The sequence below is a fragment of the Trachurus japonicus genome, chromosome 18, assembly GCF_045865225.1.
Source record: "Trachurus japonicus isolate A0001 chromosome 18, Traja_1.0".
Taxonomy (NCBI): Eukaryota; Metazoa; Chordata; class Actinopteri; order Carangiformes; family Carangidae; genus Trachurus; species Trachurus japonicus.
Window position 1 is genome coordinate 9,608,831 of NC_140924.1, and position 24,560 is coordinate 9,633,390.

The window sequence follows — 24,560 nt, forward strand, 5'->3', positions numbered from 1 at the left end:
TGTAAGCAATTATTAGGCCGTGCCTTCATAAACTTACCCCTCTGACAGGAAACATTCTTGCCCTTTTCCAACTTACCCTCAGGTAGCAGTTTGACCCAACCTATTGTACCTTTAAAAGAAAACGTAGCGACTATGATGATAATAATAATGATAATATAAATATAAATAAATCATAAATAACTTTTTTTTTAAAGTATAGCCTCAAAACAGTGCTTTCTTAGCTTCCCATTTCAAATTCTATATTGCTTCTATCTTTGCCATTTGAGCGCGGGTGCTGGAGATTTCTAATGACAGGACTTCATAAAATGATCATTTCCACTGATACACATTTAGAACATGTGGTTCCAATCTCTTTATCAACATTTTCTTTGCTGTAGTTAAACCTGCAAAATTGTTGTATCTAAGTGCCACTTTATATCCCATTTGACTAATTTGGATGTTATTCCAAACAAAAGTTTACAATAATTGATCCAAATTTGTTCAGACAGAATTTTTAGGAGAGGCCTGAGAAGAGAATATCTTTAAGCATGTATGGGGATACAATATGATTCTTCACCCAAGGTGTGTCAGCATTTTTTGTCAAACCATCTTGATACAGATCTCAGCACAGAGGACAGGAAATACATTTCAAAATTAGGTAGTGAGAGCCCTCCTAGAACAGTATGTTTAAATGTTTCCAGAAACTTAAAAAAAACCCAAAAATGTTTCTATGTCATGATGCAGTGAGAAATTGGACAAAAGGGGAAAAATAACAAAAAACAGGATATTCAATACGGCCACCAGAGGGCACACAAATCTTATTTACCTTTAGAAAAGCTGTCTCTATTAAAATAATAACATAATTAAAAAGGGTTAGAGTTAGGTTCGCTCATCATCAAGTTTGTCCACAGTTTGAATAGGACCATTTATTTGGTGGAAAGTACTGAGAGAATGATTAAATAAACCCCCACACTGTTTAAATGTTTTTATTACTTTATTGATATAAGAAAATACACAACATTGTATAAAACACTTTGTAACAGTCAAACAAACGTTTGACCTCAAAGAAACTTTTTTTAACCTGTTGGTCTGGCTTTGTGAGGTTAATGTAAGACCTTAAACAACATTATTGAGAAAATACATCAGCTGTGTCACAGTTCAGAGGCCAAATCCTTCAGAGGCTGCATTTGAAGAGCAACAAGCAAACTTATTTTAAAGCTTCCTCCAAATGTAGCCTTGTTTTCCTGGACATTGAAGAATCAAACTGGTGAGTTCTTCCATTATTACTAAATTCAATTAAGTCCTGGGTTCACCTTTGCCAGTAGCTAATGGTAAAACTGAGACAAACAAGGGTCTTAAAACCCTCAAGTTTTTATTAAGAATGTCTTGTCGTGGTTGATCGGTGAAATGGTAATGGTAAGCACTGCGGGTGACGCAGAAGAAATCACCATGGGCCCAACCGACTCATTTTGGTTTTTCTCTCACGGGTTGAAGAAGTCTGAAGGATGTGGACTCTGACTTTGGTCACAGCCTCTTCTTTTATGAACAGATTAAATTAAATTGCTGAATACAAACAGTGTGTAATAAAACAAACTTTGACTCGATAAACAACATACCAACTAAATAGCATTTTAACACTGTCATTGTGAGTATGTTAGCATTATAACATTTAGCTGTATTCTTGCTCTGTTATGGGCATTTGTTTCTACTCTATAATAAGAATAGATAAATGGGATGTTTAGAATATAAGATGACAGGTAGAGAGTAGTAAAGTTATACTGATAGTGTAGAAAATTTGAAATTATTGACGAAAAAAGTGCAGTTGTACTGTGATAAAGTTTCTCATGAGTGTGTGGAATGTGGATGTTGGGCTTATTAGACTCATCATAGGAATGTTTGAAACTCTATTATCTACATCAGCTGTATTGACCACATTGACTACAATCTGTCCAGAAACTGCTGTTAACACTGAAAATGTAGTATGACACCTAAGCCCAAAAAAGACACTTAAACAAGGTATTACTTTTGTGTTACTTTCCATTGCCATTGCAATTAATGCAACTAAAAGTCTAAACACAGCGATGTATCTGCATGAAACAAAATGAACATTGGTCTTTGTTTTTGTTTGCAGAAGGCCTGAGACATGGGAAAAAGATTTCTGTCATGGTTAATAAACACACAAATTCTTCCACTCACTTAACTGAAAACATTGAAACAATGCCACACACCAATGTACATCAGTACTACAGTATACCACACTTAAAAGTCATCTAAAAAAGTTATCTAAACTAAGCACTTTGTACTACAATCACATAACATCTGCAATATGGGAAAATACAGTCAATCTTGTATATTATGTATAACAATACTCAAAAACGCACATAGGTTCAAATAATTATATCAGTCTGCAACTTAAATCTCACACAGTAAAGAACATACCAGGCACTTCTGACTGTGCAAATACATCTGTGAGTTTAGACTGAGTGAGTTCTGACTTTAAACTCAGATTTCTAAGGAAAAAGTCGGAACTTACTTTTTTTTTTGTTTTCTTACAGTGGTCCTAATCCTTTCCCATACATATAACACATGCCAAGAAAACAATGTAAAAACACATAATATCAAAATAAAGTGAAAGCTTAAATGAAGGTAGTGGAGAGTTGAAGCCCGTTTAGTTTTAACTCTGGACACCACAAGCTGACCAGCTTCTGTATACCTTAAAAACCTGTTAGGTTTATATGGGTTGAACGGTACAAAAATATAGTCAGAGTCTATTCTTGTTATGCTGGATATCAAAATGGTCACATTTTTGATGTTGTCACTGAAACTAAGCTCTTCATCCACAATTACACCAATATTTTGTAACATGGGTGAAAGTGTCAAGTGCTTGAAAGTTTAGGTGGGAACTAAGCTGCCAAATAATACTGTCTGAGTCTTGTCCTTACATTTGCCTTTTTAAAGAGCAATTAATCTAGTGTGATTTCTGAACTGATGCAGTGAAATGTCTACGTTAGCTTACAAAAAGATGCAAAGGAATGAGTGCGTAGTTCAACAGCAGGATAGAGGGTTTCATCAAATGTTGGTTTAAAGGTATGGAGGCGAACCCGACTGTCAGAGAGGACTCTGTAGAAGGACAGAATACCAGCCGGCTGATCTACGTACACCCCCACCCGTCTGGAGCGTGAGCAGAGGGAAGAAACATCGATACGCTTCTTGTTGTGCCAAACAAAACAACCTTGAGTACAGAAAGAAATACTCCAAGACTTGTTGTTCTGTCCGAGCTTACAATCATCCACATCTCCTTTCCTGTCAATGCTCCTGTACGTTACCCCGATGTTGAAGGGCTCCAAGACTTCAATCTCCCAGTAGCAGCGCCCATCTATACCCTGTCCACACAGCACCTGTGGCCACGGATCAAATCTCTCTGGGTGATCAGGATATGGCTGTTCTTCTTCCATCCAGGTCACCTTTCTGTTCCCATCAGAAAGACGGAGGTTCTTGTGGGCTGTGTTGGGATCCCAGGTGAGCTTACAGGCATCTGGAGGGGAGAAAACATAATTTCAAGTCTCTTCAAAGAGAGAGATCAACACCTTAACCTGTGTGTTGTCACTTGCATGTTGTTGTTTATACTTTCCTATTAGAGGAGTGAGTGAGTTGAAAATATATTCTATTTGTTCCTATTATGGCTGGGTAAGCCTGTACAAATAGATTGGCCTTCTGCAATCTCTCAAGGAGGAATCGCCAGGATTCTTTGTATAAAAAAAATGTATGGATGGACTAGTGACAGAAATGTTTGGCCTGGCAAGAGCAACTCACAATTCAGACATGGTTGTGTGTGGCTGACGTTAATTTTGTGGAAATTCATAAAGTCTGGATAACTACTGATTTCCGAAAACCTGCATAGATCCATTGACTTTGAGCTGTTTTGTGTACTTACATTTCTTGAATTCTGGTTTCATTCTGCGTTTTCCTCCATGGGCAACACTGGAAGAAAATGGTACTTGTTAAAATCTTAACCAATGCAACTGATACTGTGTTTCTGTCAAAAACCTTTGTTGTCAGTGCATCAGAGGTACAGATCTTTCCACAATAAATCTAGAGCACACATCTATTGTTACTAGTAACTAGTTGGTTACTCAAATAAACAGCAGCACAAGCACTGAGCATCTTTGTGGTGATACAGTCTCAAACATGGCTGGTAATTTCATTACTTGAGTTTGTTGAGCTTGTATTGTTGATCATCCTTCAGCTGTAAGAGAAGCTTGACTCCTGATTCTCCAAGATGGTTGTAGCTCAAGTCCAGGTCTGTCAGATGGGAGGGGTTGGATTTCAAAGCTGAGGCCAGAGAAGCACAGCCAGTCTCTGTGACCATACAACCTGACAAACTGAGAAAACACAGTGTTTGGTTAATTGGCTTTCAGAATATCAGACACAGCAGATTTCTTGCAACCCTGAATGAAAGTAAACTAAGTGGAACAGTGAGAACAGCCCAACAGGTACTTTAGTACCTTTGAAAACACAGATATGTTCAGTTTATAACAGGTTGAAATATTGTACCCATTCACATTATGGTACATTATTTGTTGTGCACATACACACCTCAGTTTCTCCAGTCTGCAACATTTATTCGACAGTCCATCACAGAGCAGCTCCACTCCTTCGTCTCCCAGGTCATTGTTGCTCAGGTCCAGCTCTCGTAGAGGTGTGTTGGGGAACTTGAGACCAAAGGCCAGGTGTTCAATCCACTCTGTAGTCACTTTGCAGTCTGCTAGACTAAGGGTGGAGGATAATGATTATAACATGATAAAGAATGAGGTGCTACTGTCTGAAAATATGGGCTAAATATAATATGTATTAAGGTTTAAGCCTTACAAACCTTACATATTATAATCAATGTAAACTTACATTGCCCTTCTACTGCTCTTCACTGCTGGTATCAGCCTTCTTCGACCCTCATCTGATGCGTTGTAGCTCTTCAAGTCCAATACATCCAGATTATCCGTTGATATCTGCAGCATGTAGGCCAGAGCAGAGCAGTACAGGGGAGACAGCTCAGTTTTTGAATGATCTGATCGCTTCAGATACTCGGTAATCTCATCTTTGACTTTCTGATCTCTCATCTCAACCATGGTTTGAAAAATGCTAATACAATTGTCTGGAGAGACGCCCTTTCTTCGGATGGATTTGAGATAAGTCAAGATTTTCTTGTTAGTATTTTGGATGTCAACTGGTGATGTCAGCAGACCCCGTAGGACTCTCCGGTTTGCTTCAACCAGGAGACCAAAAAGCATTTGTAAGAAGTAGGACAGATAGCCGTTCTCATTCTCCAACACTTTGTCAACTGTCATCTTTAGAAGATCAAGTAAAGTGTGTTCTTTGTCCTTCAGATCAAGAAAGTTGATGAGCTCTGTTGTTTGTGAAACATTCTTGTTTGTGAAACAGTCGTAGACGTAGAGCGCTGCAAAGAACTCCTGTACGGTCAGATGAACAAAGAAGAAAACCTTTCTCTGAGAGAAGATTTCTTCTTCTCGAAGAACTGTCGTGCAAAATCCAGAGCAGACAGATGCTTCTTTTATGTCAATGCCACAGTCCTCCAGGTCCTCCTCATAGAAGATGAGGTTGTTCTTCTGCAGATGAACAAATGCAAGTTTGCCGAGTTTCAGGAGAAATTCTCGATGTGTCTTCAGAAGGTTCTCTACGTTTTCCTCTGTCGTCTTGTCATATTTTCTGCTTCTGCATTTAGTCTGGACAAACAAGTAATGTGCCATCATCTCTGTCAGAGTTTGAGGAGTTTCAGCTTTTTCATCTCCACTGAACACTTCCTGGAATAACGCAGCAGAAATCCAGCAGAAGATCGGGATCTGACACATGATGTTGAGACACACTGAAGACTGGATATGTGATATGATTCTGTCAGCAAGAACTGGGTCATCATGAAATCTCTTTCTGAAATATTCTCCTTTTTGTGACTTATTGAACCCTCTGATCTCTGTCACCATGTCGATGTACTTTGCAGGGATCTGATTGGCTGCTGCTGGACGGGAAGTTATCCAGATCTTTGCATTGGGGAGAAGGTTACCCTGGATCAGGTTTACCAGAAGGTTATCCAGAGATGTCTCTTCATTGACAGACGTTACTGTGTTATTATTTTTAAAGTCCAGTTGAAATCTGCTTTCATCCAGACCATCCAGGATCACCAGAACCTTGGTTTTGGTGTACTCAGTTGAATCTCTGACACTGCAGAGTGCAGGGTGGAAGTCGGTCAGCAGCTGGTGAAAGCTTTTTGTATCTTTAATCAAATTCATCTCTCGGAAAGCAAGACAGAAAACAAAATCAATGTCCTGGTTTTCCTCATCCTCGGCCCAGTCAAGAACAAATTTCTGCACAGAAAAAGATTTTCCAATGCCTGCAACTCCTGTTGTCAAGACTGTTCTGTGGGATCTCTCTTGGCCAGGCAAAGGTTTGAAGATGTCACTGAGGTTGACTGAAGTTTTTGACGGTGACTGTTCCTTAACTTTGTGTTGGAGGTGTATGAACTCATGTTGATCATGTGGCCCTTCACTCTCCCCTGTGGTGATGTAAAGTTCTGTGTAGATGCTGTTCAGGGAAGTCTGTTGGCCACCGATACCTTCAGATGTTGAGGCAAATTTCATTTTCATCGTTTCTTTAAGATTTTCCTCTGCTTTCAAAAGATGGCTGTCCTCTGTAACAAGCAAATCCATGATTGTAAATTGCAGTACTACAATCTTGACTTTGATTTGATTTTGTTACTGAAAGTCTTTTTAATGACTCTTTTACAAATGTACAGGGGTCTCATTTATAAAACTGTGCGTGGGATCGTTACTAAAAGTGTACGTAAGCCCAAAAGCCAAGTTTTGGGTGCGCCAGTAAATATTCAGACTTATAAAACCCTGCGTACGCACACTTGCAGGCAAACTTCAGTTTATAAATCAGAGAGTTCCTACAAGTGTGCGCAGCTGAATCCACTTCACGTTCCGCCCTGTACACGCCCTGTATTGGGCAATGCAAACCACCACATGAATGCGATCTGCATGTCAATGAGCCTGACGTGCTCTTGTTCTGTCTGTGTTGTGAATTAGCTGCAGGTGTGAAAGTGGCGACGTGACGTGTTGCTGCAGCTGTTAACGGCGTCAGCGGCTCAGAGCGCACGCGGTGTTGTTTTGTTGCGCTGCCCTCTCACATGCTGGACCCGGTTCGGCACATTTACAACAATGACAACAGTTCTAAACTGAAACGAGTTATTAACCAGTCATCATGGTCTCCCTCTCCCTCCTTTCTCCTCCAGCGGTGCCGTGGTGCAGAATTACATACGCACGGGGCTCACCGCTGTATTATTTACAGTAATTAGACTGATCGATAAAACTTTGAATAATTAGCGGAATCAGTTACATTCTGAGGAATAATCAAACATGACACTTCTCTTGATAACAAGAAAACAGAATGTAACAATTGTGCGAACGATTACTGGATTTTTTTTTCCAGGGTTTGAGATTTAATTGACTCTCGATCATATGTTCACACAGTATCATAGGAACATATAGTTATTTACACCATGTATTTATCCCATGCAGCCGCGCCTCCTCTCCTCCTCCTCCTGCACTCTGGGAGTGGACAATATGACGGAGAGATGGTGGTGATTAAATATATAGAAGGAATTTTGATTTTGAATTTTAAGTTAGATTCTAAGAAGATGTTTCTGAAACATCAGTCCGATGCAAAATAAGGGCACTGTTGAATTAAATCACCGTGGCAACATGGATCTAACGCATACGGGTTGAAATTAAATGTGTGACGGCCGATAATAAAAACATAATCGTTCTTCTCAATCATCATTTCCTGAGTCTGACTTCAGTTCACCACCACACCGTCTGTGTCGCCAATTCCCCTTTTCCTCCAAACCATGCGTACGCATGGCTCAGAGTTTGCTTAGGGCTGCGCATATTCTCCCGTCAAGTTTGTTTTTATAGATCACAACCTTGGCGTGAAAAGTCACGTACGCCACTTTCAGCCCCGTTTTGTGCGTACGCAACGGTTATAAATGAGACCCCTGGACATTATCAGTTATCTATCTGGCTACATGGGTTTATCTGTTTGTTTATCTGATCTAAGTGGTGAGTACACACAGCATATAAACAATTAAGAAGTGCAATGGTTACTGGTTGTGCAAGGAGTAATAGTAACACTGCCTGCACAACAGTGCAGTGGTCAAGCTTACCAGAAAATTTTCTGAATTTCTTTTCACACTTCCGATCCTCGTCAAACAGTCCATGGCTGGATGTTCCTACCGTCACCTCACTGTAAGCACAGCAATTTTTTACAAGAATGTAAAAGAAAGCAGTGTAGTGAGGAATGGCCTTAAATATGATAAAGAACCAAAGATACTTGTTGTTGTAACATGTTGCTGTTGTGATGCTGTGATCAAGTGAAATGGGCTTCCAGTCATGCTGAGCTAGGGGCAGTAGGGGTGACTATAGACTTGTTGATAGTAATGAGGAGAGGCCAAACTTCCGGCACTTTAGAGTCGCCAGTCAATCTCGTGTTTATGGGCTGTGGTAGGACGCTCATCTCTTGTTTATGACGGATAAGACTGCACAAATATACAAGTCATAACATTGTAGGCTATATATTATATAATGTTATCCACCACTCGTTTGATTGCTTTCTCGCCACTGTGAACTATTAAGAAATACATTTGAAAGTAAAATGTTGATTTGTTTATTTGACTGTATGACTCTGTGGCTGCTGCTATGTGTCATGTTCTGTTAAACTAATTCTAATTTATTTTTAAATGTACAGAATGAGGACTTACCGTTTATGCTTTTTAACCCCAAAGTTCAAAGGCATGCCCCTGGATCTGTCACTCTTCATGGAGACAATGCTGGGACTCGTAGACCCACCTGCTCTTCTCTGTGAACTAAGAGGAGGGATCATTTTATTTATCTATCATATCTTTAGATAATGCAGAACAATTAGACGGTTTAAGAAGTAGCATTGACTTGCAGTGCAGTGACTGCTGTTTCAGATGAACAACAGGTCAAAGGCTGAAAATACTGAACGTATGTGAGAATAAAGCAGCAATACCATTTGAGACTACACTGATTTCAAAATGTGGAATTACCGTCTGACAGCAAAGTTCAATGGCATGCCTCTGGATTTGTCACTCTTCATGGAGACAATGCTGGGACTCGTAGACCCATCTGCTGTCCCTGTCGAACTAAGAGGAGAGATTATTGTATTTATTTATCATCTCTTCAGAGAGGTCATTTACTGTACATCCACAACAGATAAACATTAATTAAGAACTTGACTAAATATAAACAGCTGGTGAAGGACAACACCTTCTTTAAGTGCAAATGAACTGCAGTTTTTTCAGCTGGCCACTTGAGGCTACATCCACCCATCCATCCATTTCCTATTACTGCTCATCCATTCAGGGTCATGGGGAGCCAACCAACTCACATGGGTTGAGGGTGGGGTACAACCTGGACTGGTCACCCATCTATTGCAGGGTTGACTTATACAGGCGTACAACACACACAAGCATTCATTTCAAAACACAAAATGTGGAATTACCATCTGGGCCTCTTAACAGCAAAGTTTAATGGCATGCCTCTGGATCTGTCACTCTTCATGGAGACAATGCTGGGACTCCAGGATCCATTGGCTCTCCTCTTTGAACTAAGAGAAGAGATTATTGTATTTAAAGTCAAAGTCAAAGAAAATGTATTGCCATGTTAACCAGTGACAAGGAATTTGTCTTGGTTTGCTCTCTAATACCACGACACGACCACCACATGAAAAAACACATGCAGGGGACAGAATAAATTACAAAATACAATACAAATTACAAATGACAGGGAACAGTACCCAGCGACATCATGTACACAGTATAGGTGCAAAGTGCAATGCTTAGTGCGAGTCAGTGTGAGTTCATGAGTCTAATAGCTTGGAGATAGGTGCTGTCTCTGAAGCGTGATGTTTTACTTTTAATGCTTCTGTATCTCCTGCCTGATGGGAGGAGATTAAAGAGATGATGTGCCGGATGAGAGTGGTCTGCTATGATTTTGTTAGCCTTACTGATGAGTCTCGTTGAGTAAAGTGATCTAAGTGTAGGCAGGTTACTACAGCCGATCAACCGCCTCTCCATTGATGAGGAGAGGAAGAAGAGGGGTGGCCCTCTTTCTGAAGTCAACAACCAACTCTTTAGTTTCAGAAGGTTTTGGTGATTTACTTATATATATATATACAGTATATACAGTCACTTTTCATAATGGGAGTTTGACAGTATGACTGTGTGGCTAGCAGGGGAACCTGCGTCCAGCTTTGTCAACTCCTTTTAAAGATGCTTTAATTCCAGAGAATTACCGTCTGGGCTCCTCAAGACCAAAGTTTAAAGGCATGCCCCTTGATTTATCACTCTTGAATGAGATGAGACTGGGACTCCTGGACCCATCTGCTTTCATCTGTGAACTAAGAGGAGAGATTATTTTATTAAATGATCATTGTCAACCATTTCTTCAGAGAGATCTCTAAAGTTTGAGAACAATGAGCATTTAAAAGGATAACTATAACGGAAAGAGTCAAATATAAACAGACTTTACAGCTTCTTGCAGTGACGTCTCTACTTTTTTTGTGCTTGTGCAGCTTGTTGAAGACGTCACATTTATCTACAACTGGCTGAATTTACCTGTCTGGTTTCTCTGTGCTGGGGCCAATCGTCTCATCGGGCAACTTGTCAGGTGTCACAGATGGAGCACTGGCCTTCCCTGGGGGAGGACACTTCCTCTTCCTCTCAGCCATCTTTGCTTCATAACAATGGGAGTCAGAAAAAAGTGGTTTGTAAAGGAATTTTCTGAATAATGGCAGTTGTTTTTCCTTTCCCTTTCAATCTGTAATTTCTATTGGTTAGTTGTCAACTTACATGAGTCTGTCGAACTATAGCCTATTTACAATTTATGTAACGTGTTTTCGAGTTATGACAAAGTGACCATACCCTAAGATTAAGTGAACAGGCTACCATATGAGATCGTATCTTCTTCTCCCACAAACACAACTTCATCTCCCAACGTTGTTCCCTGGCTTACAAATAATCGCCTTCCAAATTTAAATGTAAACGTTTTGATATTCAATCATATGTTCAAAAAAAAGACTGAGACTGAATATTACTAGGAAACATAGGAACTTAAAATTAGGCCTATACTTTATAATAAGATACTAATAATAATCACAATTACCTTAAAAGTCATACAGAAGGTGGGAATGAAACTCAGATCACGAATGGGGCCCCTAAAATATGTAAAACCACTATCATGGACGCGGTCATATTGTTTACGTTCGTGAAAGCGTCTCAAGTTTGCAGCATTAACACACAGACTACAGGAGGCCAAGACATATCCACAACACACAGACAGACACCACAACAGAAGAACTACTAAACTAAACAACTCGTTTATCCAACACATAAAAACGAACTTTATCGGAAAAAATACGTGTTTTCTCTCTTTACTTTTTGATCGTGCTCCTTTTGACGCTGCTGCGCACAATAGGCTGATATAAAATCAACAGCATCAGGAAACAGCGACAGAAACACGGAGCAGTCCGCGGCGTGCCCCGGTGCTGTAACTTGCGTAATAATAATCTGCTACTTACGTTTATATTGTGCTCGTTTCGCTCGTTGCTACTCTTACAAACGAAAAAGAATCGTGAGGAATCCAAATGCACCATGTGTCACTACCCCCTCAGTTTACTTTCAGTTTCCATTCTTATGTTACACACAAACAATTAAGTTTTTAAATAAGTAAAAGCTAATACCAGTCACACTCTACAGCCGCTACAACATGAACAGGGATGGTGGATCTTAAAGTTTAAATGTTGGAGGAGAATTGAGTCATTTGATGACATTTAGTAAGCCTACTGTACTTCCGGAGTGCGAGAGCTCCAACACAGAGGCGTTGTCTCTTATGGAGGACAGTAGGCCTAATGATGTGTTTCTTGTTCAGTATGAGTGGATCCCTGAATTTTACTTGAATACATAAACACACTAAAACACTAAAACTGCAGCTCCAACAGTGCTGCGCAACTTGTTACCACCTTGCTGCGTCGGTCTAATGGAGCTTTAGTGACACCTACTGGATGAAATAATGAACAAGAGCCAGTGCAGTGACTCCATCAGAGCTGCACATTTTTAAATCAAACATGAATATCTCATCATAGCAGTTTACTTATTTATTTAAAGCAGCTAACAGATACTGCCAGAATCAATCATCCTTTTTGCTTCAACTTCTCAAAGCTTTTCTTTTGCTCTCATTGATAAAAATCACTTCCTTCTGCTGTAAAATGCACACAGACAATGAAACCACTGAGGGGATCTATCTGAACCAAACGCTGCACTACTACGCGTATATTTTATATAGTTAGTAACAAGGGCCCTCGGCCACCCACGTACTGTAGTTCCTCAACTGTGTCTCAATTAACCTGTGACTTGCGTAAACAGTCTTTGTCCATTTCTGTCCTCTATATAACAGCCATACATTATGTTTCAGTTGAGCATCGTTGTGCACAGACACACACTGATCATCCATCAGACAAATATTAGTTGCACAATAATAGAAGAAGAAAAAAACCTACAGAAACTAAGCAGAGGACGCCACACGCTCAGGTACAACAGTAGAAATACTTTGTAAATCATGAATTACGACTTACTTTGATGAGAAAAAACCTTCCCTCTGCTTCATGGAGTGTTGCAGGGATATTCCTGCGTGGTTAGTTAAAACAGAAACGTTTGTTAAGTGCTCCACCTTCCTGCTTCCTGTTGTACCACTTCTTCACAGATCACTTCACAGTTGTTGTTTTGTTTTTATAAACAGACATATATACATTCATACAATAAACAAACAAGCAAACAGAAAATATATAGCCTATATACTGCATGTATCTATACATAGATAGGGGTATTAGCAGATTATATAGTTGTTTGTAATAATTTATAATATTCCAAGGTTTTTATAGCTTTTCTGTCTTTAATGTTTTGTAGTATCTGCATGTAATATCTGATTTCTTTTTTAAGTTCATGAAAATTTGGTTTTATGGATGACCATTTACATTTATGGTGTATTTATTTTCCTTGTAAAATAAAACGATTCAACATAAAACAATTCATTTCCCTTAAGTTTTTTTTCATCATAAATGAGAATTATATCTCTTCTTTTTAAGTTTAAGATTGATGCCTGTCAAACATTCAAACATGTTTTCCAGTTCCATCCAAAACAAACAGGTATAACGACATTCAAAAAAAAAAAGATGACAGATATTTTCCTCCTGTTCACAAAAAGTACAGTTGACATTAATATCTTTAAATCAGGAACACCTGAAAGCATTTGTCTTAATTGACCTGACGAAGAGCGCACTGCTCGAAACGTTGTCCATTTTATAGTCCTCTAATAAATGTTTGTACTTTTGGGAGCTCATACAGTATTGCGAGACCTTTCTTGTTTTTGATACTCGTCTCCCTGGACTCAGCACCTGGCTGCACTTCTGGATGTGCGCGAGCCTTTTTTTGTTCAATGGGCCACTTTGCCAAAATGTTGAACTATCCCTTTAATAAAATAAAACATAACAAAAAACGTTTAAAGGTGTACAGAAAAGAAAATTGAATTTGAGCCCACTCTGGGTCATAAAATTAGTGTAATAACTCATCTATCAGACGATGTAGGCCAAACTTTGTGCAAAATTCTATTTTTGAGTAAATCCGGGATGAAAGTGTGTATTTTAGTGTAGTTTTTTTTTTTCGTATTGGATAATGCAGGCGCACGGATTATACGTCAGCCTGTACACGATTCATCAGCCACTGATATTGGATCCGTAATCCGTCATTCAAACGTCTGAGACACACACACACACACGGAGCTCGGGCTCGCCCCAAACTTTGAATGTCCCGCCCGCTCGATAACGACCAATCAAATTCATTTTCCTTACTCGGGTAAACTCGTGTTGCAGCTCGTGACAACTCGGCGCGACAAACGGGACAAACGGCCATTTCTGTACACCTTTAAACCGTTCCAAATGAGAGGCTTTCCCCAGAAAGTGCATAATTCTATATGATTCTATATGATATTTTAAAATTTCCCCTCGGGGATTAAATAAAGTATTTCTATTTCTATTTCTAAAATTTGCTGATTTACAACGTAGTTTTGAGGACTACATTGACCATTCACATTTAAAGGAATAGTCTACAAGTTATCCGAGAAAGCAGTGAATTAATCATTTTACATTCTACTCATTCACAAGCTTTAAATTTTAAAGACCAATAAACCTGGGATTATTTATGCTTTTATACCAAAATAACATACAAATCTACAACCAGACTTGTCTGCTGAGACAATAATACAATAAACTTTCAACTTAAACAATTTTAAATGTTTTTATTACTGCTTCATTGATATAAAACAATACAATACAATACATACTGTAAAATGTTATAAAACACCTTGCACTCTGCAACAGTTAGCATAAACCAAATAGAACTGAAATTACAATAAACAACAACAATTCAGACATTAAGTGTCGCTATGCTAACATGGTCCATGGAAAATGTATAAATGCACATTATGTTTAAGTCCAAGCTAATATATAATATACACATTCATACACATTTTGAGATTCTTCAACTCTATGGTTTTATTTTTTTAGAATGTTAACATTTATAACGTAACACTTTTCCACTGGTAACACAGACTAGTCATCAAATAATCCTCACCATCAGGTTGACGTTTATTCTTTACACTAGTCCAACCGGATGTGTTGTCATGACACTTTTTCTCGCTGTACTTTGTTAAGTGCTTATTCTCAAATGTTAGAATCAGTAAACATATGCACTAGATGGCATTTAATTACTGGTCACTGTGAGCATTTTAGCATCCTATCCTATTAGCTCTCCTCTAGCTCTATACGTTGTTACTTCTATACAGTGTAATGAAATGTAAAATGAATGTAAAAAATGGGGGGGTTTAAAATACAAGAAGACAGGAGAATTTATCTGGCCAAGGGGATACATATCTACAACATGAAACATCACTCCTAGTTTTCACTTGGAGAAGGCCTAGCCAGACCTATGTGCCCTGCTCTCATTTGTTTTGGTTCATGTTCATTTCAAAGATAATACAAATGTAACATTACTGCCACTCACTTATAAAAAACAACATCATACTTATTTACACCACACTGAAAAACTCTTCTCTACAAAGTAATCATCTACTTTGTCCTACATTGATACAACATCTGCTATACACCGCTGAACAACTGGCTGTTATTTCAAAGTCCAGAAAGGATGGACGTTAAATGTTATATAGTCCAACACATTCTGGTAAAAACTGAATTATAAAACTTATATATTCAGTATAATAACTGTCACAAATAGATGCATACACACAACGGTTTATACAGGTTTTACAGTAAAGCAGAAAACAGCCGGAAGTTTAGACTTTTTATGCATCTGGAGCTGCTGTTTAACTTCACACTGGTGGGAAACTCAGCCCACGGTCATGCACTTGTAGCAATAATAAAGGTGGAAATTAGAGCTGGACGATATGGTATTGATCAATCTCAATATTTATCACAATCTGTATTTTTTGCTGATGACTGACTGAATCCTGAAGAAACCAGAGAATGTCTTGAGTTTGGGAGGAGAACATGAGTTTGCTTTCATGTTCATTAAGGGCTGAACTTTAGACCAAATCTAAAGTTCAGTTCCTATCACGGTTATTGGTTTGGTTTAATATTCCTACATACACACAGTCTATTTTTTTTCTATTTTTACATTCCAGGAATCTACGAGAAAAGTATTTGCGTGGGAAAGTGTAACTCACGTCTTAAAAGAAGGAAAAAGAAGATCTAGCAAACCATCACCTTTTAATAATGAAAACTGACGTCTCAGTCGTACTGGACCTTCATCAAAAGTGTTACAGACAATTAATTCTAGTCTTTCTATTTATTCCATTTTATTCAAAGATGCTCATGCTTCTCTGTAATGTTAGACTGCCTTACTTACGACTTGCAGTTCTACCTACAGTACATTTCTGCAGGTTGAACGGGTTGTTGATGAAGTTTTGGCTTTCTACTCTGAAGCTTTTATTGCACTGACTTGCAGTTACTATTGTAGCATAGTTCACCTCAACCCAGGTGATCTTCGTTCGACAATCATGTTCAAGCCCATTTTTAATTGATTACTGCAGCATGTAGCTCAGTGTTAGCACAGTCTTTGTCACCATCGTATCATCAGGTTAACTGGTTAACTAACTCCAAACTGCTCCTTACAGCCGACAGACAATGCTGCCGGAGCCTCCTCTGTCTCCTCTACAATCGACCTGCTGCTGCACTCGACTCTGTACTCTTCGCCTCCGAGCCAAATTGGGTCTCTTGCGCGAGGCCTATTTGCACAAGACAGGTGATCTGAACAGATTTATTTCAGAGACTGCTTGATCCCACACGTTCAGCATCACTTGGTTGCCTTCGACTCCACTTCCACTGATTTCTTCCCTCCCTTTTCCAGCTTTTACTTTGTCTTCATTCCCTATAGCTGTAGGTACTGCAACTTAAATCAAACTACTCTCATGACAGGAGGTGGGTGTTCCTGCAGACTGACAGGCTGCTGTCACGCTTATTTCTGCCGTGTCATATCAACTAAACATGTCCATAACTGATCATCATAATCGGCCAAAATTTCCTGAATCAAGATTGTTTTATTGTCCAGCCCTAGTGGAGATAGTAAACACTGAGGAAACAGCACAAGGCAGCATAACCAGTCAGAGAGCTATCCCAAAGACTCCCTCTAGTGGCAGACTGGGTCAATAATTCAGGCCAGAAATTTGACTCATGCTTTTCACTCACTTTACTTTTGTAGGCTAATGCTATGCTACAAGCTAGACTGTGACTGTGTGACTTTCAATATGATACAGATATGGAATGAGAAGTATGCAGCTCCTTGACTGTATCAGAATGGTACACCTAAGGTCATGGATGTACTGACAGTTTGTCTGCATTGGCTGATGACAGTGCATTTGCATTTCACTGCACTGTTGCTAACCCTGGGTTTGTGCATGCATGTGACAAATATATCTATCTATCTCAATGATGCAATAGAATGTGTGCGAAGTTCAACAGCAGGATAGAGGGGTTTGTTGAAGGTTTCTCTGAAGGTATGGAAACAAACCCGACTATCAGAGGAGACTCTGTAGAAGGACAGAATACCAGCCGGCTGATCTACGTACACCCCCACCCGACTGGGGCGTGAAGACACACAAGATACATCGATACGCTCCTTGTTGTGCAATACGAAACAACCTTGATTACAACAAGCAAGACTCCAAGACTTGTTGTTGCGTCCCAGCTTACAAGCATTCACATCTCCTTTCCTTTTAATGCTCCTGTACGTTACCCCGATGTTGAAGGGCTTTAACACTTCAACCTCCCAGTAGCAGCGCCCTTTTATACTCTGTTCACACAACACCTGTGGCCACGGATCAAATCTCTCTGGATGATCAGGATATGGCTGTTCTTCTTCCACCCAGGTCACCTTTCTGTTCCCATCAGAAAGACGGAGGTTCTCATGGGCTGTGTTGGGATCCAAAGTGAGGTCACAGGCATCTGGAGGTGAGAAAACATATCATGTTAGGAGCTCAAGCTCCAACTAATAGTATCATATGGCCACTGCTGGCAGGTGAGAGTACACTGCTGCTGCATAGCACAGCACACCAGTGTGGTGTTTGTTGTTCATGTGCTTGCCCAGCTGCTTGCTTGGCTTACTTACATTTCTTGAGTCCTGGTATCATCCGCTTTTCTCCTCCATGTTCAACACTGTGGAGAAAAACAATAGTTAAAAGATTTGAGAAAGAAACTTTGAGTGTGTTGACCTCAGAACTTATGCTATTGAAGTGTTAGAGGTACAGATCTACCCACAGTAAATCTACCCTGTTGACATAATCATAAACAGGGGTGGTGCCAGTTCAGAAAGTTTATCTTTACCAAATCTGAACATAGGTAAACAAATAATAATAGTAATAATTCTGAAACACTTTTGATCAAGCAAAAATCTCACTAAGATGTCTTTTTTGCTTCATCGTGTCTGTTATAATGGGTTCTTTTTTGCCCACTCAGGTCAGAAGGCCAAGAACACCTACTGGCAATTTATCGATGGTTAGTTGTTTCCACAATGGACACTGGGAAGCAACAACAAGCTCGTTTCGCACTACACACATCAGTACAAAGGTAAGATTTCTGGTGGTCTGTTTTGGTGTAACCAAAAACAAGACTTCACATATGAAGAATAACTTTTTGGTTTGACAAACACATTTGGTTAGCTGTCCCATCTCCAAGAGAAAGTGTTGAAAAGCTATTTCACTGTTTCACTATTGTGATGCCATCTCAGACATGGCTGGAAATATATTTACTTGAGTTTGTTGAGCTTGTATTCTGGATCATCCTTCAGCTGTAAGAGAAGCTTGACTCCTGATTCTCCGAGATGGTTGTAGCTCAAGTCCAGGTCTGTTAGATGGGAGGATGGATTGGATTTCAAAGCTGAGGCCAGAAAAGCACAGCCAGTCTCTGTGACCATACAACCGGACAACCTGAGAGAACACAGTGTTTGGTTATTTTGGCATTCAGGAGATCATTCCAGACTGAAAACCCAAATACTATGAAGTAAAAGACCAAGTAGAAGTTAAATAATTAACTGGATGTGTCAATCATGGTGGAGAAAACGTCTGACCATCAGAAAAAAAGGAAGACAGATGTTTACATACAAGAGACTGAAACTGATGCAAAGGAACATTGTGAACAGTGCAACATGTATTCAAATACCGAAGACGGATTTTCAATTTTTAACAACAAAACTAGAATGTTATTTGTTATATACACACCTCAGTATCTCCACTTCACAACATTTATTCGACAGTCCATCACAGAGCAGCTTCACTCCTTCATTTCCCAGGTCATTGTTGCTCAGGTCCAGCTCTCGTAGAGGTGTGTCAGGGAACTTGAGACCAAAGGCCAGGTGTTCAATCCACTCTGTAGTCACATTGCAGTCGGCTAGACTGAGGGTGGATAATAAGAGTTACTATGCGCAAAGAATGCATTGTAACTAATTATTAAAATTAGCATAAAATATGCATTAAGAACTTTGGGGACCAGTCCACTCATTGGTGGAACTAAGACTTTTTTGCAGCCGTAAAAAAAAAAGTCCAAATATACTATGCAGGATTTCAAGAAATACTGAAGCCAGAAAACATATGATAGTGAAAGAAAACTTACATTGCCTTTCTGCTGCTCTTCACTGCTGGTATCAGCCTCCTTCGACCCTCCTCTGATGTGTTGTAACTCCTCAAGTCCAATACATCAAGATCATCTTTTGATATCTGCAGCATGTAGGCCAGTGCAGAGCAGTGCATGGGAGACAGCTCAGTTTTTGTACGATCTGTTAGCATCAGATACTCGGTAATCTCATCTTTGACTTTCTGGTCTCTCATCTCAACCATGTTCTGAAAAATGCTAATACAGTTGTCTGGAGAGACGGCCTTTCTTCTAATGGATTTGAGATAAGTCAAGATTTTATTGATGATATCTTGGTCTGGGTCTGGTGATGTCAACAGACCCTGAAGGACTTTCCGGTTTGCTTCAACCATGAGGCCAAAAAGCATTCGTAAGAAGTAAACCAAGTGGCCGTTCTTCTTCTCCAACACTTTGTCAACTGTCTTCTTTAGAAGATCAAGTATAGTATGTTTTTTGGCCTTCAGATCAAGAAATTTGCTGAGCTCTGTTGTTTGTGAAGTCGTCTTGTTTGTGAAACGGTCGTAGACGTAGAGCGCTGCAAAGAACTCCTGTACGGTCAGATGAACAAAGTAGAAAATCTTTCTCTGAGAGAAGATTTCTTCTTCTCTGAGGACTGTGTTGAAAAATCCAGAGTGGACAGATGCTTCTTTTATGTCGATGCCACAGTCCTGCAGGTCCTCCTCATAGAAGATGAGGTTGTTCTTCTGCAGATGAACAAATGCAAGTTTGCCGAGTTTCAGGAGAAATTCTCGGTGTGTCTTCAGAAGGTTCTCTACGTTTTCCTCTGTCTTCTTGTCATATTTTCTACTTCTGCGTTTAGTCTGGACAAACAGGTAATGTGCCATCATCTCTGTCAGAGTTTGTGGAGTTTCAGCTTCCTCATCTCCACTGAACACTTCCTGGAATAACGCAGCAGAAATCCAGCAGAAGATCGGGATCTGACACATGATGTTGAGACACACTGAAGACTGGATATGTGAAATGATTCTCTCAGCAAGAACTGAGTCATCATGAAATCTCTTTCTGAAATATCCTTCTTTTTGTGACTTATTGAACCCTCTGATCTCTGTCACCATGTCGATGCACTTTGCAGGGATCTGATTGGCTGCTGCTCTACGGGAAGTTATCCAGATCTTTGCATTGGGGAGAAGGTTACCCTGGATCAGGTTTACCACAAGGTTATCCAAAGATATAACGTCATTGACAGACGTTACTGTGTTATCATTCTTAAAGTCCAGTTGAAATCTGCTTTCATCCAGACCATCCAGGATCACCAGAACCTTGGTTTTGGTGTACTCAGTTGAATTTCTGAAACTGCAGAGTGCAGGGTGGAAGTTGGTGAGCAGCTGATGAAAGCTTTTTTCATCTTTAATCAAATTCATCTCTCGGAAAGCAAGACAGAAAACAAAATCAAAATCTTGATTTTCTTTATCCTCGGCCCAGTCAAGAACAAATTTCTGCACAGAAAATGATTTTCCAATGCCTGCACTGCCCTTTGTTAAGACTAGTCTGTGGGATCTCTCTTGGCCAGGCAAAGGTTTGAAGATGTCACTGAGGTTGACTGAATCTTTAGGTGATGTGTGTGTTTTCAGTTTTCGTTGTAGGTGTATGAACTCATGTTCATCATCTGGCCCTTCACTCTCCCCTTTGGTGACGTGGAGTTTTGTATAGATGCTGTTCAGGGAAGTCGGTTGGCCACCATTACCTTCAGATGTTGTGGCGAATTTCTTTTGCATTGTTTCTTTATGTTCTTTTTTTGTCCCCAGAAGATCTGTGGTCCCTGTAGTAAGAAAATGCATGATAACCAATAATAGGTTAATATAAAATAAAATGAATTGCTTGCTTTTCCAATACTATTATACATAATTGGAGATCTGTCTGGCTTTCTTTGCTTTAGAAGCGTGCAAAAGACCAGCTAAAAAGACACTGAACACCAATGATGACATGTCAGTCTATTCCATTGCTAGAATTCGTTGTGATATCATACAAATATTTTTGCAGTTAGTATCCAACAGTTACCTGTGTCGGGATCTTTTCTGGGTTTCTTTCCACACTTTGTGCAGGTGAAACCTGCTGGTGAGCTGAGACACTGTTTACATAACCAGTGTCCACAGGAGAGTTGTACTGAATCCCTCAATTCCTCCTCACACACTGAGCAGATGGATGAACAACTGTAAGCAGAAAAACATACAACCCAAAATTAGCACATGAAGGCACTTCCCATCAAACAGTTTAGTGTTGATACCATTTTCTCAGACCCCTTGATGCTGGTTATAGTAATATTAGTAAAATAGTAACCATTCAGTGTTCCCTTTGCCAAAGTTAAGTGGCATCCATCACTCTTAATGGAAAGGACACAGAGTATTGGACCCATCTGATCTCATCTGTGAACTAGGAGGAGAGGCTGTTGTATTTACTCTCTATATACTCATCTCTTTAGAGAGAGGTCATTGACTCCCTAGGTTTACCATACCACTTTTCAGAATGACAGAGTGAAATCTTGACTTGTTTCTCGAGTAGTGTGACCGCGCTGGCAGGGGAACCTGTGTCCAGTTCTGTCAAACCAATTTCAAGATACTTAATTACCTTTCTGGGTTCTCGAGGCTAAAGTTAAGTGGCATGTACTTGGATCCATCACTCTTCAAGGAGAGGACACTGGGACTTGTGGACCCATCTGCTCTCTTCTGTGAACTGAAAGGAGATATTGTTGTATTTACTCATCATCTCTTCAGAGAAAGGTCATTTACTCCTCAGATTTTACTATGTATGAAATCACTCTTCCTAAAGACAGAATTGTGGATTGAATTTCACCTGTTGGCTTGTTTATTTAACAGTGTGACTGTGGCTCGCAGAGGAGCCTGTGGCCAGTTTTGTCAAACCAATTTCTAGATACTTTAATTTGAGATAATTACCTTTCTGGGTTCTCGGTGGTAAAGTTAAGTGGCATGTACTTGGATCCATCACTCTTCATGGAGAGGACACTGGGACTTGTGGACCCATCTGCTCTCATCTGTGAACTAAGAGGAGAGATTGTTTTATTTACTCTCTATACTCATCTCTTCAGAGAGAGGTCATTGACTCCCTAGGTTTACCACATATACAATCACTTTTCAGAACGACAGAACTTCAGTTTCACCTAAGTGAAATCTTGACTTGTTTCTTTAGCAGTGTGACTGTGGCTGGCAGAGGAACCTGTGTCCAGTTCAGTCAAACCAATTTCTAGACTCTTCAATCTGAGAGAATTACCTTTTTGGGTTCTCAATTGGAAAGTTAAGTGGCATGTACTTGGATCCATCACTCTTCATGGAGAGGACACTGGGACTTGTGGACCCATCTGGTCTCATCTGTGAACTAAGAGGAGATATTGTTTTATTTAATCATCATCTCTTCAGGCAGTCGTCATTTGACAGTATGACTGTGTGAGGGCCTGTGTCCAGATCTGTCAAACCCATTTCAAAAGACAAAAGTCAATTCAGAGAATTACCTTTCTGGGTTGTCGATGCCAAAGTTTAGTGGCATGTACTTGGATCCATCACTCTTCATGGAGAGGGCACTGGGACTTGTGGACCCATCTGGTCTTTTCTGTGAACTATAGGAAGAGATATTGTTTTATTTACTAATCATCTCTTCAGGCAGTCGTCATGCACTGCCAAGATGACATCAGTGGAGCGGCTCATTTAGCTCTATATTTACTGCCTGTGGTCCAGGTCTGTCAAGTACCAATCACACTCCTGCTCCTAGATTATCATTTATATTCATCATTAATCTCAATGGACCACTGATGATTTTACGTGTGAGCACAACAGCACCCAACATTATTCTCTGAGGCAGTCACCTATTTGAGAGAATGTTTTATTCACTCATTTTTATTTATGGATTTGCCTGAAAACGTCACATCCTGCTCATCTACAACTACAAAGTTACCTGTCTTGATTCTCTGTGCTGGGGCCAATCGTCTCATTGGATGGGTCGTCGGCTGTCACAGAGAGAGGGGTGGGCTTCCTGGGGGGACGACGCTTCCTCTTCCTCTCAGCCATCTGGGGAGGGGGCGAGGGGTGGGTGTAAAGGAAATTTTCAGAACAATGTCAGTTGTTTTTACTTTCACTCTCATTCAGTAATTGGTTAGTTATCAGGTAATATGAGTCTACTGACCTGCTGAAAGTCTATTTACAATTTATATAATGTTGTCATGTTATGACAAAGTGAACACACCCTAAGATTAAACCACCTGAAACTTGTTTTAATTTCTGTCAGTAATACCATGTTGGTTCATATCTTCTACCTTCTCCCACAAACACAACCTTCAAAATAGATAATAAATGTAACCTGCTTGATATTCAGTTATATCCTCTAAACTATCTAACACTGAATATTACTAGTACGTTTAAATTACACTGTATTATAGGAATAATAATAGTAATAATTATATTTACATGAAAAGTTATGCACAGGGTTTGGGGATGAACTCTGATCAGTGGGGATCAAGCGTACCTCCCTAAAATATGTGTAAAACCACAAAACAAAGTTCCCACCAATCTTGAACGTGGTCGTTAGTTTACATCCGGACGCGTCTCAAATTTGCGGCCTAACACAGCAGAGAGCACTGAGTAGGAGACCAAATACCCACAACAGAAGAACTACTAAACAACCCGTTTGTCCAACACATAAAAACGAAGTTTATCGAAAAAAATAAATAAATAGGCTACGTGCTTTCTTTTTAATCGCGCTCCGTTTGACGACTGGTGCGCACTTAAGAGACAAAATGTCGGCGATGCACCACAAACATTGAAAACAACATCAACATGTTCAGGCAGTAACAGCGACAGAAACACGGAGCAGTGCGCGCGCCCCGGTGTCACACGCAGGCACTTGCGTAATAATAAACGTTTACTTACGTTTGTATACAGTATTGCTAGTTTCGCTCGTTGCTGCTTTTTTAAACAAAAATGAACCGAGGAATCCACATACAGCATGAGTCACAGCCACTCTTTTTTTCAGTCACTGGTAGGTATTCCCCCTCAGTTTACTTTCGGTTTCCATTCTTATATATAACCCACAAACAATCGAAGTTTTTATTGCGGTAAAAGCTGATATCAGTCACACTCCACAGCTGCTACAACATAAACCAGGTTAATGTTGGTGTTGGAGGAGAAGTTTGATGACATTTACTACACATATTCTGTACTTCCGGAGTGTGAGAGCCACGAGAGTGAGGCGTTGTCTCTTATGGAGGACAGTAGGCC

The 24,560-nt window shown here is 39.8% G+C and overlaps 1 protein-coding gene across 1 annotated transcript; it reads right to left on the reverse strand.

Moving 5' to 3' along the window:
* Positions 1 to 1,037: 1,037 nt before the first annotated feature.
* Positions 1,038 to 23,354, reverse strand: LOC146968661 (NACHT, LRR and PYD domains-containing protein 3-like). Its single transcript, XM_085759295.1, has 15 exons — positions 23,242 to 23,354; positions 22,802 to 22,906; positions 22,564 to 22,668; positions 22,230 to 22,334; positions 21,904 to 22,008; positions 10,363 to 10,467; positions 9,571 to 9,675; positions 9,116 to 9,211; positions 8,807 to 8,911; positions 8,213 to 8,292; positions 4,882 to 6,679; positions 4,576 to 4,749; positions 4,188 to 4,361; positions 3,914 to 3,960; positions 1,038 to 3,514 (listed from the first exon to the last, which is right to left on the reverse strand). Exons 1-15 carry the CDS (start codon positions 23,352 to 23,354, stop codon positions 2,982 to 2,984), a joined length of 3,750 nt encoding a protein of 1,249 aa, XP_085615421.1. The 3' UTR covers positions 1,038 to 2,981.
* Between the last annotated feature and the right edge of the window lie 1,206 nt (positions 23,355 to 24,560).

What these genes read in the sequence shown, in the direction of transcription:
- LOC146968661 (XM_085759295.1), bottom strand. Translation starts at nt 23,354, where the DNA reads ATGGCTGAGAGGAAGAGGAAGCGTCGTCCCCCCAGGAAGCCCACCCCT. An exon ending in AGCCTCGAGAACCCAGAAAG is followed by an intron (nt 10,468 to 21,903) that starts GTAATTAAGTAT and finishes CTCTCCTCTTAG; the next exon opens with TTCACAGATGAAAGCAGATG. An exon ending in GGGGTTAAAAAGCATAAACG is followed by an intron (nt 8,293 to 8,806) that starts GTAAGTCCTCAT and finishes CTGTGCTTACAG; the next exon opens with TGAGGTGACGGTAGGAACAT.